We start from the raw sequence: 13,361 nt of genomic DNA on the forward strand, positions 1-13,361 counted from the left end.
CCTGGTCCGGAGGCCCGCGCGCTCCAGGCCGGGGAGCGGGGTGGGCGGCGGCCCGCCGGTGGCCGCGGCGTACTTGGCGCGCAGGCTGTACTGCTGCGCGGGCGTGAGGCTGAGCGGCCCCGAGCCGCCGCCGCTGCACTGGCTGGCCTCGCTGGAGCGCCGCGACGCGTCGGTGGAGATCGGGTCGTAGGAGTCGGCCGAGCTGGCGTTGTGCGGGCGGCCGGCGCCCAGGGGCGAGGCCTCGCTGGAGCGGCGGCTGGAGAAGTAGGGGGAGATGCCGGAGGAGCGGCGGCTCACGGTGTAGGCGGAGCTGACCGTGCTGGTGGAGCTGTCGCGGCGCTCCTGCAGGTGGCTCAGCATGGTCACCTCGCCCGCGGACAGCTCGGACAGCCGCGGGTTGGGCAGCAGCCCGCTCGGCCCGCCGCCGCCGAGGTTTTCCAGGATGGAGCCTGCGGGAAAGGAGAGCGGTCAGTGCCCAGGGAGGCGGGGGTGGGGGTGGGGGGCGGGGCGGGGGCGGGGGGTGGGGGCGCGGGGCCTCTCCATCTTTGCCCCAGCCGAGTGTGCCCGGCCACACAGCAGGCGCTCAACCAATGAGGCTGGATTGGGATCTTAGCTACCACTGGCTGGCTGGCCCTGGATTCTGATGTCTGATCCTTAGTTTCTCCACCTGTAGACAGAACGTGCCTCTCCATAGGAGGAGGTTATTGAGAGGAGTGTGTGTGTGTGTGTGTGTGTGTGTGTGTATGTGTGTGTGTGGGGGAGAGCCCAGAGGGCCCTGGCCACAGCCTGGCTGCACCTTCACCTTCTGTGTTTGGGGGTAGCCAGGTGGGCTCCCTAGGGGCTGGGTTTACTGGGCAGGCTGCTTAGCCAGCCCCCTGAGATCCACACCCATGGAAGACAGCAAAGGCCCCATAGCGCGCAGGGAGAAGTGTGTGGTGACGCAGGCCCAATGACAGCTGATGTCACAGGGGGCTCTGAGCCTTGAACGGCCTGACACTCCTGCAGGGATCAGTCACTGGATGGGGGCCACCCCAGGAAGGGGTGACCTTGGGTAAGGCAGCTGTCTGCCACCCAGGCGATTTCTGTATGAGGCTGACAGTTGAAGGCCTTTCACCAGCAGGTCCCTCAACAGCTGGGGCAACAAATCCTCCTTGCAAGCAAAAGCTGGCGCCTCTCAGTGTCCACCACACTGGCTGTCCGTCCCTGGGAGGGCACACTGCCTGGCACAGAGTCAGCGCTCAGGAAATGCCCCCGAAGACGCTTTGCATGTCAGAGCCTGGTCAATGCCTCCTGAGGCTGTCTTCTCCATGAAGTCCTCTGTGCTCTTCCTCAGCTGACCTGCTGTCTCCCTCCTCTGCACAGCTCCACCCTGAGCTCTGTCGTCGCTTCCTGGCTCCTTCCCCGTCAAGTGCGCATCTCATGGCATGGCCCTCCGACCATAGGCTCCTTCTGACCACAGGGACTGGGGGTGTATTGCTCTCCTCCTTAGAGCCTTGGCCGTGGTGCTCTCGGCAGATGCATGGCCCGGGCTGTCGCAGCTCTGCCGTTGGTCTGTTTAGGGCACTTTGACCTCTCTGAGCCTCACCTTCCTCATCTGTGCAATGGGCTGCTAAAAGCCATCCTACTGTGGGCATCTGGTGCCATGGCAGGTGGCATTCGATGGTTAACCTAGTGGGTGCTCGCCCCAGGCTCTCCCCTGCCCCTACCCACGCACCCGGGGCCTCCACTCACCACTTCCCGGGAGGGGAGGCAGTTTGGTGTTCCGGGTGTGTGGAGCCGGCCCGGCCCAGGAGCAGGAATCCTTCAGTGACTTGAGCTTCTCCTTCTTGAGCTGCTCGAACCGGTGCATGGCGGTCATGTGTTTGCGCAGCTGCAGGCCACCAGCAGAGGGAGCGGCCAGGGCTGAGGCGTCGGCCCCCGGGGGCGTGTCATCCAGAGCTGTCAGGTCTCCCAGGCTCCCGGGCCCAGTCCCTGGCATCTCCACGCCGCTGTCGTTGTTGGGGGCACTGCCCAGGGGAGAGGGCTCGCTGCTGCAGGACGACTGGGCCCCAGGGCTGGACTGACACAGCTATAGGGGCGTGGCGAGAGGGCACAGGCTCAGAGGGTGCGAGAGCCCGCCGGGCCCTTACACACCCAGGAAGGAAGCTGCCACGTGGAGGAGCTTCCAAGCATCATTCTGTTTGGCCACCTCACTTCTCTGAGCCTCAGCTTCCCCAGCTGTAAGATGGACCTGTGCTGCCTCTGGGACAGGGTCGGTGGCTGGACGGCAAGCATCCGGTTCACAGGAGGCACCAGTAATGGACAGCTCCCCGTTCCCCTGCCTCGTGCTCCTCTGTTCTCCTAGCCAGCATCCGGGCGAGACCTCTGCATGTGGGGCTTTCAACGTATGGGCACTTGGAAGCTGTCCCCCACAGAGGCTGCCACGGCTGCATGAAGATGACCTCAAGGGGGGTACTTAATGTGCCCAACGACAGGGAGGTGCCGTATGATGTAGCAAGGAACGGCAGAGGCCCGCTGACCTGCTGCTTTCTCAACAGGCCAGACGCAGGTTGTTGGAAAGGGCAAGGAAGACCAGGGAAGGTGGACCTCCTGGATCCAGGCCCTTGCCCGAACGGCCACCCCAAACTAGCCAATGCGGAGTGGGGCAGAGAGCTCATAGCCCACGTGTACAATGCAGGACTCCATAGAGCCTGAGCTACCTTCACTGGGACTTGGGATCTGAGCCCGGCCGAGGCTCACTTTAGATGTAGCACCTCTGGGCTCATTCCTAGGCCAACAGCCCGAAAATTCCAGATTTTTCCTTGGGAAGCTACAGTGCTCCCTTTTGCCCACAGCACGACCCACATTTTTCATGTTGGCATTCAAGATCCATTGTCAGCTGGTCCCTCCCTCCTCTGTGGCCTGAACTCACACCCCCACTCGGCCCTGTCCCTCCTGGAGGGTGGGCCCCACGGTTTGCTCCTATACCTGCCAGCTTGACTTCTGCTGCCAGCCTCTATCTGTCCCCAGGGTTCCACCTGCATTGCTTGGTGTCTACCTGTCCAAACCCACCTTGCCAGGCTCCTGAGGGGCCTGGACCGACAAGTCAGTCCATGCCTAGGCATTAGCCCTGGACAAGCACCCCAGCCCGCCCGCATCGCGCCAGCCCGCCCGCACCCCCACCAGGCTTCTCTGCTCACCTCAGTACCGTCTATCCTTAGGGGAGGTACAGTCGAGAAAAAGAGGTGGAGACAAAGAACAGGTGGTTAGAACAAAAGGAGTGGAGGCCACGGGGGCAAGGACGCAGAGACAGGACAGAAGGGAGGGGACCGACCGTGGCGCAAATGGTGCCGGTCGGCAAGGCAGACCCCAGGAACCGCCCGCAGAATGACCACTTGGGGGGCAGGCATCCCCGCTGCCCGTGGCCCTGCCCAGCAGCATGGGACGTGGCACAAGACAGGTTCTACGAGAGGCCCAAGGTAGTGAAGGGAGGAAAAGTGGAGCTGGAGAGAGGAGGATGTACGTCATCGCGCACTTAGAGCGGGGGACCCCGACACAGACCCCACGCGGCAGCTGGGGCTCTGGGCCCTCGTGCTGCTGGGCCGGACCTCCTGGGGGTGGGTGGGAGGCATGGACTGGGGCCTCCACTGCCCAGCTCTGCTTACCCCGGAGCTCTCGGTCTTGATGGCTTTGATGTGCAGGCAGTCTTCCACGGCCTGGCCGGTGCTGCTGGCCTCGGCACTCTCCTCCGGGCCTCGGCCCCCGGGCTCGGCACTGGCCTCGTGGTCCCCGTTCTCCTTGAGCAGCGGGGCGCGGAGGTGCACGTCGTTACGCTGCTTCTTGGTGACGTGAGCATCTGGGCCGTGTACCGTCTTCACATGCTTCCGGAGAGAGCTGGGGTCTGTGTATCGCTTGGTGCAGCCTGGGATCTTGCAGATGTAGGGTTTCTGGGAAGAGAAGAAGGAGGCCTGTGTTATGCATGGGACGTAAAGACAGACTGTGAGAGGGAGCGCTCCCCAGTCTGCTGAAGCCATGTCATGTCCTTTGGCAGAGCCCGGCCGGCAGTCGGAAGGTGCTCGAGCTCATCTACAGCCAGTGTGCCCGGAGGGAGCCATGCCAGCCCCGGGCCTGCAGGAGCGTGGCCCCTCTGGTCTCATCTGCCGTCTTTTCATGCGGGTAAGCACATGGTTGAGGAAGCCCTCATCACTAGCTAGGGACCCAGATCAGAGACAACGGAAGGAGTGGGGACACAGAGTGTGGTGGGCCTGCTGCCTCCCCTGTCATCAGGGCACTGGGATGTTTTCGTGTTGCTCTGTGACACCTGCGAGACAGCATTTAACACCCCGGTTTTTCTGGTGAGGAAAGTCAGGTTCACAGAGGCAAAGAAACGGGCTCGAAGTCACTTAGGAACGGGACGAAAACCCAGGGTTTTGAACCTCAGTCCTGAGCTCACACACACACGCACACCTATATACCCCATACCCGCGTGTAGGCACTCCCCCATACCCACACACACACGTACACACATGCTCACACATGTCCGTGCAGACTCACACTCAAACACACACGCACACACATATGCACATGTACATCAACATCCACACGCACACACATCCTACAAATCCACGTCCACAAAAGACCCATATAATACACACACGCACGCACACACACACACACACACGCACACACCCCTTGCCGAGGTGAGCTGTTGTCTGCAGAGGCCCTACGGGGTTTAGATTCCTTTGGGAATTCCTCTGATTTCTTGCAAGCGTTGGAGGAAATCCCTTTGGGGTCCAAAATGTATCTAAGCTTTTAGAAATGTTCCTTCCCGAGTCTACCTGAGCAAAAGCAGTTGGGCGGCTGGGCTCGGACTGGGAGGCAGTACAGCAGACTGCTCTCCCTGGGCTCTCTCAGCCCTGCCAGGGGCTCTGGCTAGCTGGGGAGACAAAGGCCGCCCTGTGCCCCATCCGTAGGGGGCCGACAGCTACGGCAGGTCAGACGGCATTAGCCGCGACAGCACGTCGCTGCCAGCTGCCCAGGGGCCTGCCGACGTGTGCTGAGCTCAGACCGCAGGTCAGGGAGGAGGGGAGGGGCATCAGGCACCTGGCCACCTGATGGCCTACAGAAGTCTAGAAGGCACGCATCTACTCGAGTGTCAGCGGGGCCCCACGCACACGTGCCGTGCACACCCTGGCCGGCGTACCTCATTGGAGTGGGTGCGGTTCTGGTGCTTGGCGCGGTCTGAGGCATTGGAGAAGGCCTTGTTGCAACCCTCGTGCTCACACACATATGGTTTCTCCCCAGTGTGGGACCGCAGGTGCGTCTTCAGGTTCTCCAGGCGGGAGTAGGCCTTTGAGCAGCCCTCGAACTGGGAAGAGGTGGCTTGGGTCAGCGAGGGGTGCCCCAGATCCAACGTAGGGCTGGCCCACTGCCTCCTCCCCAGGCCCCCTCATCTGCTGTACCCCCCCCCCCCGCCCCGGGGCACCCAGGAGTATGCATTTTAACAGAAATGTCCACCTTGCTTTCAGATTCTAAAATGACATCGGGCCACTGTAGAAAACTCGGAAAAGACGGAAAAGTGCAAAAAGAGAAAGGAAAGGATGTGCCCGAGGACAACCACTGCCAACATGGAAATAAGTCTCTTTCTGGGGACTTTGTGGCTCATCCCCGGTTTTAAGTTTATTTATTTATTTTGAGAGAGAGAGTGAGAGAGAGTGAGAGAGTGGTGGAGGGGAGGGAGAAAGAGAGAGAATCAGATGCAGACTCCATACTGTCAGCACAGAGTCCAGTGAGGGGCTCCAACTCACTAACTGTGAGATCATGACCCGAGCGGAAGTCGAGAGTTGGATGTTTAACCAACTGAGCCACCCAGGCACACCCATCCTCATGTTTTTTATTTATTATTATTTTTTTATTTTGAGAGAGAGAGAGAGAGAGAGAGAGAGAGAGAATGGGAGAGGGTCAGAGAGAGAGAATCCCAAGCAGGTTCTGTGATGTCCGCGCAGAGCCCAGTGCAGGGCTCAGTCTCACGAACCATGAGATTATGACCTGAGCTGAAATCGAGTTGAATGCTTAACTGACTGAGCCACCCAGGCAGCCCTTATCCCCACGTTTTAAAGCCAAACTGGGAACACAGCAAGTATTTAGTTACATACTCCATTTGTTAAAATCAACGACACATGGTGAGAATCATCCCATATCATTAAAAACTCTTCGGAAATGTTATTTTAAACTGTTTCCAGGGGCACCAAAGCTCTAACCCCCGGTCAGAACTTTGGTGTGCATTAAAATGTGCTGAGAATGAAATCCAGTTTTCTCCGTGTCCTTGAGTGAGCTGGCCGCCCTCACACTTGCTATGGCCATGCTGGTCCCCATTCAGTTCCTTGACCCCACCAAGTTCTTCCCAGCACGGGGCCTTTGCACGCACTGTCCCCCTCTGGCTGGAACCTCACCCCGGCCCTGGCCTGGCTCACTCCCTCTCAATCTCTTAGGTCATTTCCTCTGAGAGCATTTCTCTGATATTCTTAATCATAACACTACCGTTTTCCCTTTATACTGCCTACCACAATTTATAATTATCTTCACCATTTTATTATCTGGCCTTCCCACCACGATGCAAGCTGGAAGAGAGCAGGTATCATCTAGATCTTGTTCATTTTTGTGTTCCTAGTATTTAGTGTCTATGAAAAAATCCATTTTCGGCACTCAAGAAACATTAAAAAAATTTTTCTTGTACCCGTTTATTCATCTTTGAAAGACAGAGAGCGACACAGCATGAGCAGGGAAGAGGCAGAGAGAGAGAGACACACAGACTCGGAAGCAGGCTCCAGGTTCTGAGGTGTCAGCACAGAGCCCGACGCGGGGCTTGAACTCACGAACTGCGAGACCATGACCCGAACCGAAGTCGAACGCTCAACCGACTGAACCACCCAGGCGCCTCAAGAAACATGTTTGAAAAGGAAGGAAGGAGGGAGCACGAGAGTGTGACTGAGACAGAGGGAGGGAGGGAAGGAGGAAGGAGGGACGGATCATCATGGGGGGTTCTGCACCTATTCCCAAGATACTGCACCCAAGATACTGCATAGGCATCTACTGTGCCTATGAAAACTGCCCTCAGCATGACACGGAAACCCCAGCAGGAACTCTCACACGCTTCACATCCTTGCCTTTATTCCTCACCAGTCTGACTGAGTACATTGGGCTCCAAATGCCTTTGATCTGTTTCTACAACTCGCAGCTCGTACCACAGGGCTATGGCGTGCTACCACTTAGCATGTTACGAAAACAACTTGCCACAAAGGGCCGGGAAGAGCAAAAATAATTTTGCAAAAGGAGGACAAATCTGGAGGACTGACACTTCCCAATGTCAAAATTCACTGCATTACTATCATAAGGGCAGACGGAGGGATCAACGTAATAGAAGAAACGAGAGTTTAGAAATAAACTCATATATTAGCATCAGGTGATTTTTGACAAAGGGCCATTCAATGGGGAAAGAAGAGTGTCTTCAACAAACGGGATCAGGACAACTGGACAGCCACATGCAAAAAGAATGAAGTTGGACCCCTACCTCATACCATATGCCCAGACTCAAAATACATTAAAGACCTAAAGGGTAGAGGTTCCCTATAAAACTATATACAGATTTATATAAATAAGACTATGCATTTATAAACAATAAAACTCACAGAAGAAAACATAGGGGTAAATCTTTGTGACCTTGGATTAGGCAATGGTTTCTTTGACATGACACCAAAAGCTCAAGCAGTTAAAAAAGTGGACTTTATCAAAATTAAAAACTTTGGTGCTTCAAAGGAAACGATCAAGAAAATGAAAAGAAAAACCCCCAGGGGGGAGAAAATGCTGACAAATCATATATATGATGAGGGTTTAGAACTACTGCAACTCAACAGTAGAGACAAATAAACCAGCTTGAAAATGGGCAAAATATGTGAGTAGACATTTCTCCAGAGATGATATACAAATGATCACTAAGCACACGAAGAGATGCTCAACATCATCAATCATTAAGGAAATGCTAATCAAAACCACAGTGAGATGCCCTTTCACATCCGCCAAGATGACTGTCATTAAAAGAGAGGTTAGCCAGTGTTGGGAACGACGTGAAGAAATCAGCACCTTCACATATTGCTGGTGGGAATGTAAAACAGCGCAGCCTTTTTGGAAATGGGTCTGGCTGGTACTCTAGGTACATACACAAGAGAATTAAAAACACAGGTCCGCACAAAAACATGTACACTAACGTTCGTAGTTGTACTTGTGCTAACAGCCGAAAAGTGAAAACATTGCAAATATCCATCAACTGATGAATGGATCAAAATACTAGGATCTATCCATACAATGGACAGTCGTTTAGCCATAAAAGGAATGAGGTATTGGGGCGCCTGGGTGGCTCAGTCCGTTAAGCTTTCAACTCTTGGTTTTGGCTCAGGTCACGATCTCACGGTTCTTGGGTTCTAGCCCCACATTGGGCTCCGCGCTGCTGGTGTGGAGCCTGCTTGGAATTCTGTCTATTTCCCTCTCTCTTTGCCCCTCCTCCACGCTCTCTCTCAAAATAAATAAATAAGCTAAAAAAAAAAAAAAAAAAGAATGAGGTATTGAACATGCTACAACATGGATGAATCTTGAAAACATGCTGAGTGAGCAAAGCCAGACACAAACACTACCCATTGTATGATTCCGTTTGTATGAACTGTCTGGAGCAGGCAATTCACAGAGATGGGGAAGTAGATTAGTGGTTGTCAGGGAATGGGGGAGGGGTGGGGAAGAGAATGGGGAGTGACTGCAAACAGGCATGGGGTTTCTTTTTGGGGGTGATGACGATGTTCTGAAATCAGCTAGTGGTGATGGCTGTACAACTTTGTGAACATACTAAAAATCACTGAATTGTGTGTATGTATATATATATATATAATTTATTTATTTATTTATTTATTTTTAATTTTTTTTTTAACGTTTATTTATTTTTGAGACGGAGAGAGACAGAGCATGAACAGGGGAGGGGCAGAGAGAGAGGGAGACGCAGAATCCGGAGCAGGCTCCAGGCTCTGAGCTGTCAGCACAGAGCCCGACGCGGGGCTCGAACTCACGGACCGCGAGATCATGACCTGAGCCGAAGTCGGACGCTTAACCGACCGAGCCACCCAGGCGCCCCTTTATTTATTTTTTTAATGTTTATTTATTTTTGAGAGATAGAGAGACAGAGACAGAGCGTGAATGGGGGCGGGGCAGAGAGAGGGAGACACAGAATCCAAAGCAGGCTTCAGGCTCTGAGCTGTCAGCACAGAGCCCGATGTGGGGTTCAAACCCATGGACCGTGCAAGATCATGACCTGAGCCAAAGTCGGACACTGAACCGAGCGAACCACCCAGGCGCCTCTGAATTGTATTATTTTTTTAAAAGGGTGAACTTTATGGCATGTGAATTTTTATCCCAATTAAAAAAAGAAGTTAGCAACAAAGATAGTATATTTCATTGAATCCTGGCTACCACCTATTTTAAGACAGCCTGATTTCAGGGATATTAAAATATATGATATTATATTAATATAATATTAAATGTCTATCTCAGAATTATGAAATACGGTGATTCACGGAGAGGAGTTCCCAGAGGCTTCAGTTGCAACCACATCAGTACATCACTGGACCAACGGCCTTTTTATTTTTTATTTATTTAAAACATGTTTTTTAATGTTTAGCTTTGGGAGAGAGAGAGAGGCAGAGAGAGCGAGAGACACAGAATCCCAAGCAGGCTCCAGGCTCTGAGCTGTCAGCACTGAGCCCCACAAGGGGGTCGAACTCACGAACCGGGAGATCATGACCTGAGCCAAAGTCAGAGGCTTAACCGACTGAGCCCCCCAGGCGTCCCCCTTTGGCTCTTTTAGAGAGGGAGCAACTGTGTGGCAAAAAAAGGTCTCACCAATCATAGTCACAAATTCTGTTCACTCCATAAAGGAAACTGTCTAAAAGGTCTTTGTGTTCATTTTGTTCACTTAAAAGAAATTAAAAAAAAAAAAAAAAAAAAAAAAAATTACCCCAAAAGTGTTTTTGCTCAAGCTGTGAAACCACCAGTGAAACTTTTCTCTGTGCAGGGGTGGGGGATGGGGGTGGGGGGGGCAGACCCCAGGGTGCTGCTAAGGGGGCTCCTGTGTCTGGGGTCTGCCAGCCGCGTGAACTGTGGGGGTGCAGCCGTACCCCGGGGCCCAGGGTCACACGGACACAGGTAGGGAACACCGGCACACCCCCCCCACTGCGGTGGCCGAGAGGCACACACCCAGGGGCGGAGCCTCAAGAACCCCAGCCCGCCGGAAGGCGCAGGGCAGGAGCGCACAGGACAGACAACATGCTGGAAGGCTGGGTCCCCGTGATGCTGCCCGTGGCCTGTTCAACCCAAGTACACCTGTGGTCAGCCACGTCCAACCCAGCCCCATCATGCGCGAGACGCGGCAGGGAGGAGGGGCCACTCACCGTGCACTTGTGGGGCTTCTCGCCCGTGTGCCGGCGCATGTGCACCACCAGCATGTACTGGGCCTTGAAGGGCTTCTGCTCCCTCGTGCAGGCCTGCCAGCGGCACACGAACTCCTTTTTCTCCCCATGGATGTGCTCGTTGTTGATGTGCTGCGGGAGCAAGCCCATAGGGAGGGGTGAGCCCAGCCACCCACCCCTGCGGACCCCACCTACAAGGCGCAGACGCCCCACCCAGCAAGACCACCCCCTAGGCGCCAGGCCACGCCTCCTCAGGAGTTCTCATTAGCTGCCATTAACCCAAGATCCACTGGGTGATCTCCTTGTCTCGCTGCATTTCCCAATTCTCTGTCCTCAAAGTGACCACCTATGACGGGCAAAGTCATCCCGCTCACCCCAGGCTGGGCTCTAGGCTCCGGTGGTTATGATGATGCTCCTGGGCTGCAAACAGTAGGCACTAAATAACTGTAGTGAGGCAGTCGTGCACTGTGGTTGGTGCACGAGATGCTTCTCCCAAGCTTGCTCCTATTGTCCCAGGAATTTTTAAATACGCTTTTTTATTCCAATGGAAACATCAATGCATCCTCACCTCTGTCTTTGACAGTAACCTGTGAGATGATGGCTCTGCCCCTTTTGGCCAAGGCCCAGATGGTTCTGTGGCCTCTGCAGGGCCCAGGCAGCAAGGGTGGGTGGAGCTCGATGGGGACCCTGACGGTGGGCTCTGGGCACTGTGTGATGCCGCCCCTGGGACAAAATGCACGGACAGCACGACTGATCTGGAGGTATGGCAAGGGGGAGCCCTGCATCCCAGGGTAGGCGGAGCCAGCAAGCTGCCCTGAGTTGACCCTTTGGATTTTAGTGGTTTGCTTTGATTATTTAACTGAAGGCTGCAGGACTCACTGGAGCAGGGGTATTATTGCCTCTCGGCTTAGGATGTGTGGATATGTGTGGGGCCTCCAGACTTTTATGTCCTTAATCTTCGAGGTGGCTTATTTATCTTGGGGAGTGAAAAAAGGTGGTATAAGTCACTCACACAGTAGTCTGAAAAAGTGTACTGGACCTTGCGTGCTTCCTCTTGCTCTAGGGCTTTTCTCTAAAGGCCACTGGGGAGCCTCCTTGCACCCCCCCCCCCCATCAAGGTCATGTCCTGTCTGTGTGCGGATAGGGCTGGGCTTGCTTCCCCCAAGGGGGACGGGGAGGGTGAGACACTCAGATCTCAGGGGCCTGTTCTCTCTAGCCCCAGTGCCTTTCCCCTCTCTTTTCTTGGCTCGTCTTCCAGCCGTCACTGCCTCCCACACACCACAACCTCCAATGCAGCAGCCATTAGCCACCTATGGCTCTTGAGCCCTTCAAATGTGGCTGGTTCCACCGGGGATGGGCTGTTTCAAAGATGGAGAATAAAAAAATAATAATAAGGATGTAAATAAAATATCCCACTAATTTTTGTTTATATTGATGACACACCAAAATGATAATCTTTCAGATACATTGGGTTAAGTAAAATATATTATTCAAATGAACTTCACCTGTTTCCTTCTACTCTTTTTAAACAGTGTGCTCCCAGGTTCACATAAAATTATGTGCGTGATGGACATTTGTGGTTGGCAGCGTCTTTCTGTCGGACCGTGCTGCTGCAGGTCTTTGCAACCTCTGGGGCTGTCCGAGAACTGAGCATGTGGGCCCTGGCAGCACCTGACCCGGAGAAGACAGAAAAGCGCCGGGCCCACACGCCCCCGAGAAACAGGCCCGACCATCATGCATACAAATGCCCATGTTGGAACAAGTAAAATCTACAGCGCTTTGAACTTCCAGGGAAATCTTATCATATTAGCCTCACTTTCCATTTTTAAAGCCTCTCAAATGATAAAAATGCTTCCTGACAATGCCTTTCATTTTTTTCTTATTGGTTTACTTAGCAACAAATTGTTAATAATCGACTGGGGGCTCCAGCTCGCCCGTGTGCCTGCCACCATCCATCTTCCCAGGGAGCGGAGAGAGAGTCACAGCCGGCAGAGGGGCTGGCTCTCTTTTCATAGGGGGCTTCTCTTTCCAGGGCCAGGCGGAGGTGATCACCTCTGCCCACAGGGACAGTCCTGGGCACAGGCAGAAGGCTGCAGCTGAAGCCCTGCTTCCCCCGACTGCCTGTATCTGAGGAACTCCCTTTCTGCTCTTGGGGGCTGGCTTGCTCACCACTGTGCACACCTCTTATGTCTGCATCTCTGTTCCCCCTCTGCCCACCCCCACCGCCGCCCCACCCGGCCCCTCGTGGTCCCACATGCAGTCCTCTCTCTCTTTCATCTAATCTCTGTCCTACAACTCACAGCCCCAGTGGCCCCTTCTCCATCTCGGAATGGTTTACCCAAAGACGTGGAACAGGTTGAAAAATTATGTTCGAGTTCCAGAAGGGCTTAGGGCAGCCCCATTTCACAGGTGCTATGTCAGCCGTGACAGGTTTGCTGGGAAATTCTGATCTCCTGTGTCCTCACACTTTGGGGGGGGGGAGGGCACCCCAAAGAAAAGAAACCCTGGGTATTTGAAAGCAACTGGCATGACAGGAGGAAGCAGAGGGAGAGGGCAGTGTCCTAAATGCGGAGCCCACAGAGCTGCGGAGAAGCAAACCCCTTTGGGATGGCTTCAGGATGTGAGCAGTGTGAATCGACCCCATCCAGCAATCTGACCGGCAGGCTGCTGTGGGGCTCATCAGTACAGACTCTCATTCGCCAAGGAGTGTGTGGGTTCGCGGGGGAGCAGTGTTGGGAGGGTGATTCTTGAAATTAAGCTCTCTTCTGGATGGAGAGGACAGACACCCGCTCAGGGCTGCTGTGGGGAATAGGGAGGAGGGGGCGGGAGGCTAGCTACCATGCATGAAATGCCATCTGCTAAGTGCTTATGTGGGTA

General features: G+C 54.4%; 1 protein-coding gene across 1 annotated transcript in view; it reads right to left on the bottom strand.

Annotated features, from left to right (window-relative positions):
- The window catches only part of GLI2 (GLI family zinc finger 2), a 257,439-nt gene that overhangs the window by 4,047 nt on the left and 240,031 nt on the right, over window positions 1–13,361 (bottom strand). The window contains 5 exon segments of the mRNA XM_040474663.1: window positions 2–449; window positions 1,732–2,068; window positions 3,645–3,926; window positions 5,183–5,347; window positions 10,467–10,616. Coding sequence (XP_040330597.1) covers window positions 2–449; window positions 1,732–2,068; window positions 3,645–3,926; window positions 5,183–5,347; window positions 10,467–10,616 — 1,382 coding nt within the window.

Source organism: Herpailurus yagouaroundi, unplaced genomic scaffold (genome assembly GCF_014898765.1).
Source record: "Herpailurus yagouaroundi ecotype Mexico unplaced genomic scaffold, PumYag 140, whole genome shotgun sequence".
In the NCBI taxonomy this organism is placed as follows: Eukaryota; Metazoa; Chordata; class Mammalia; order Carnivora; family Felidae; genus Herpailurus; species Herpailurus yagouaroundi.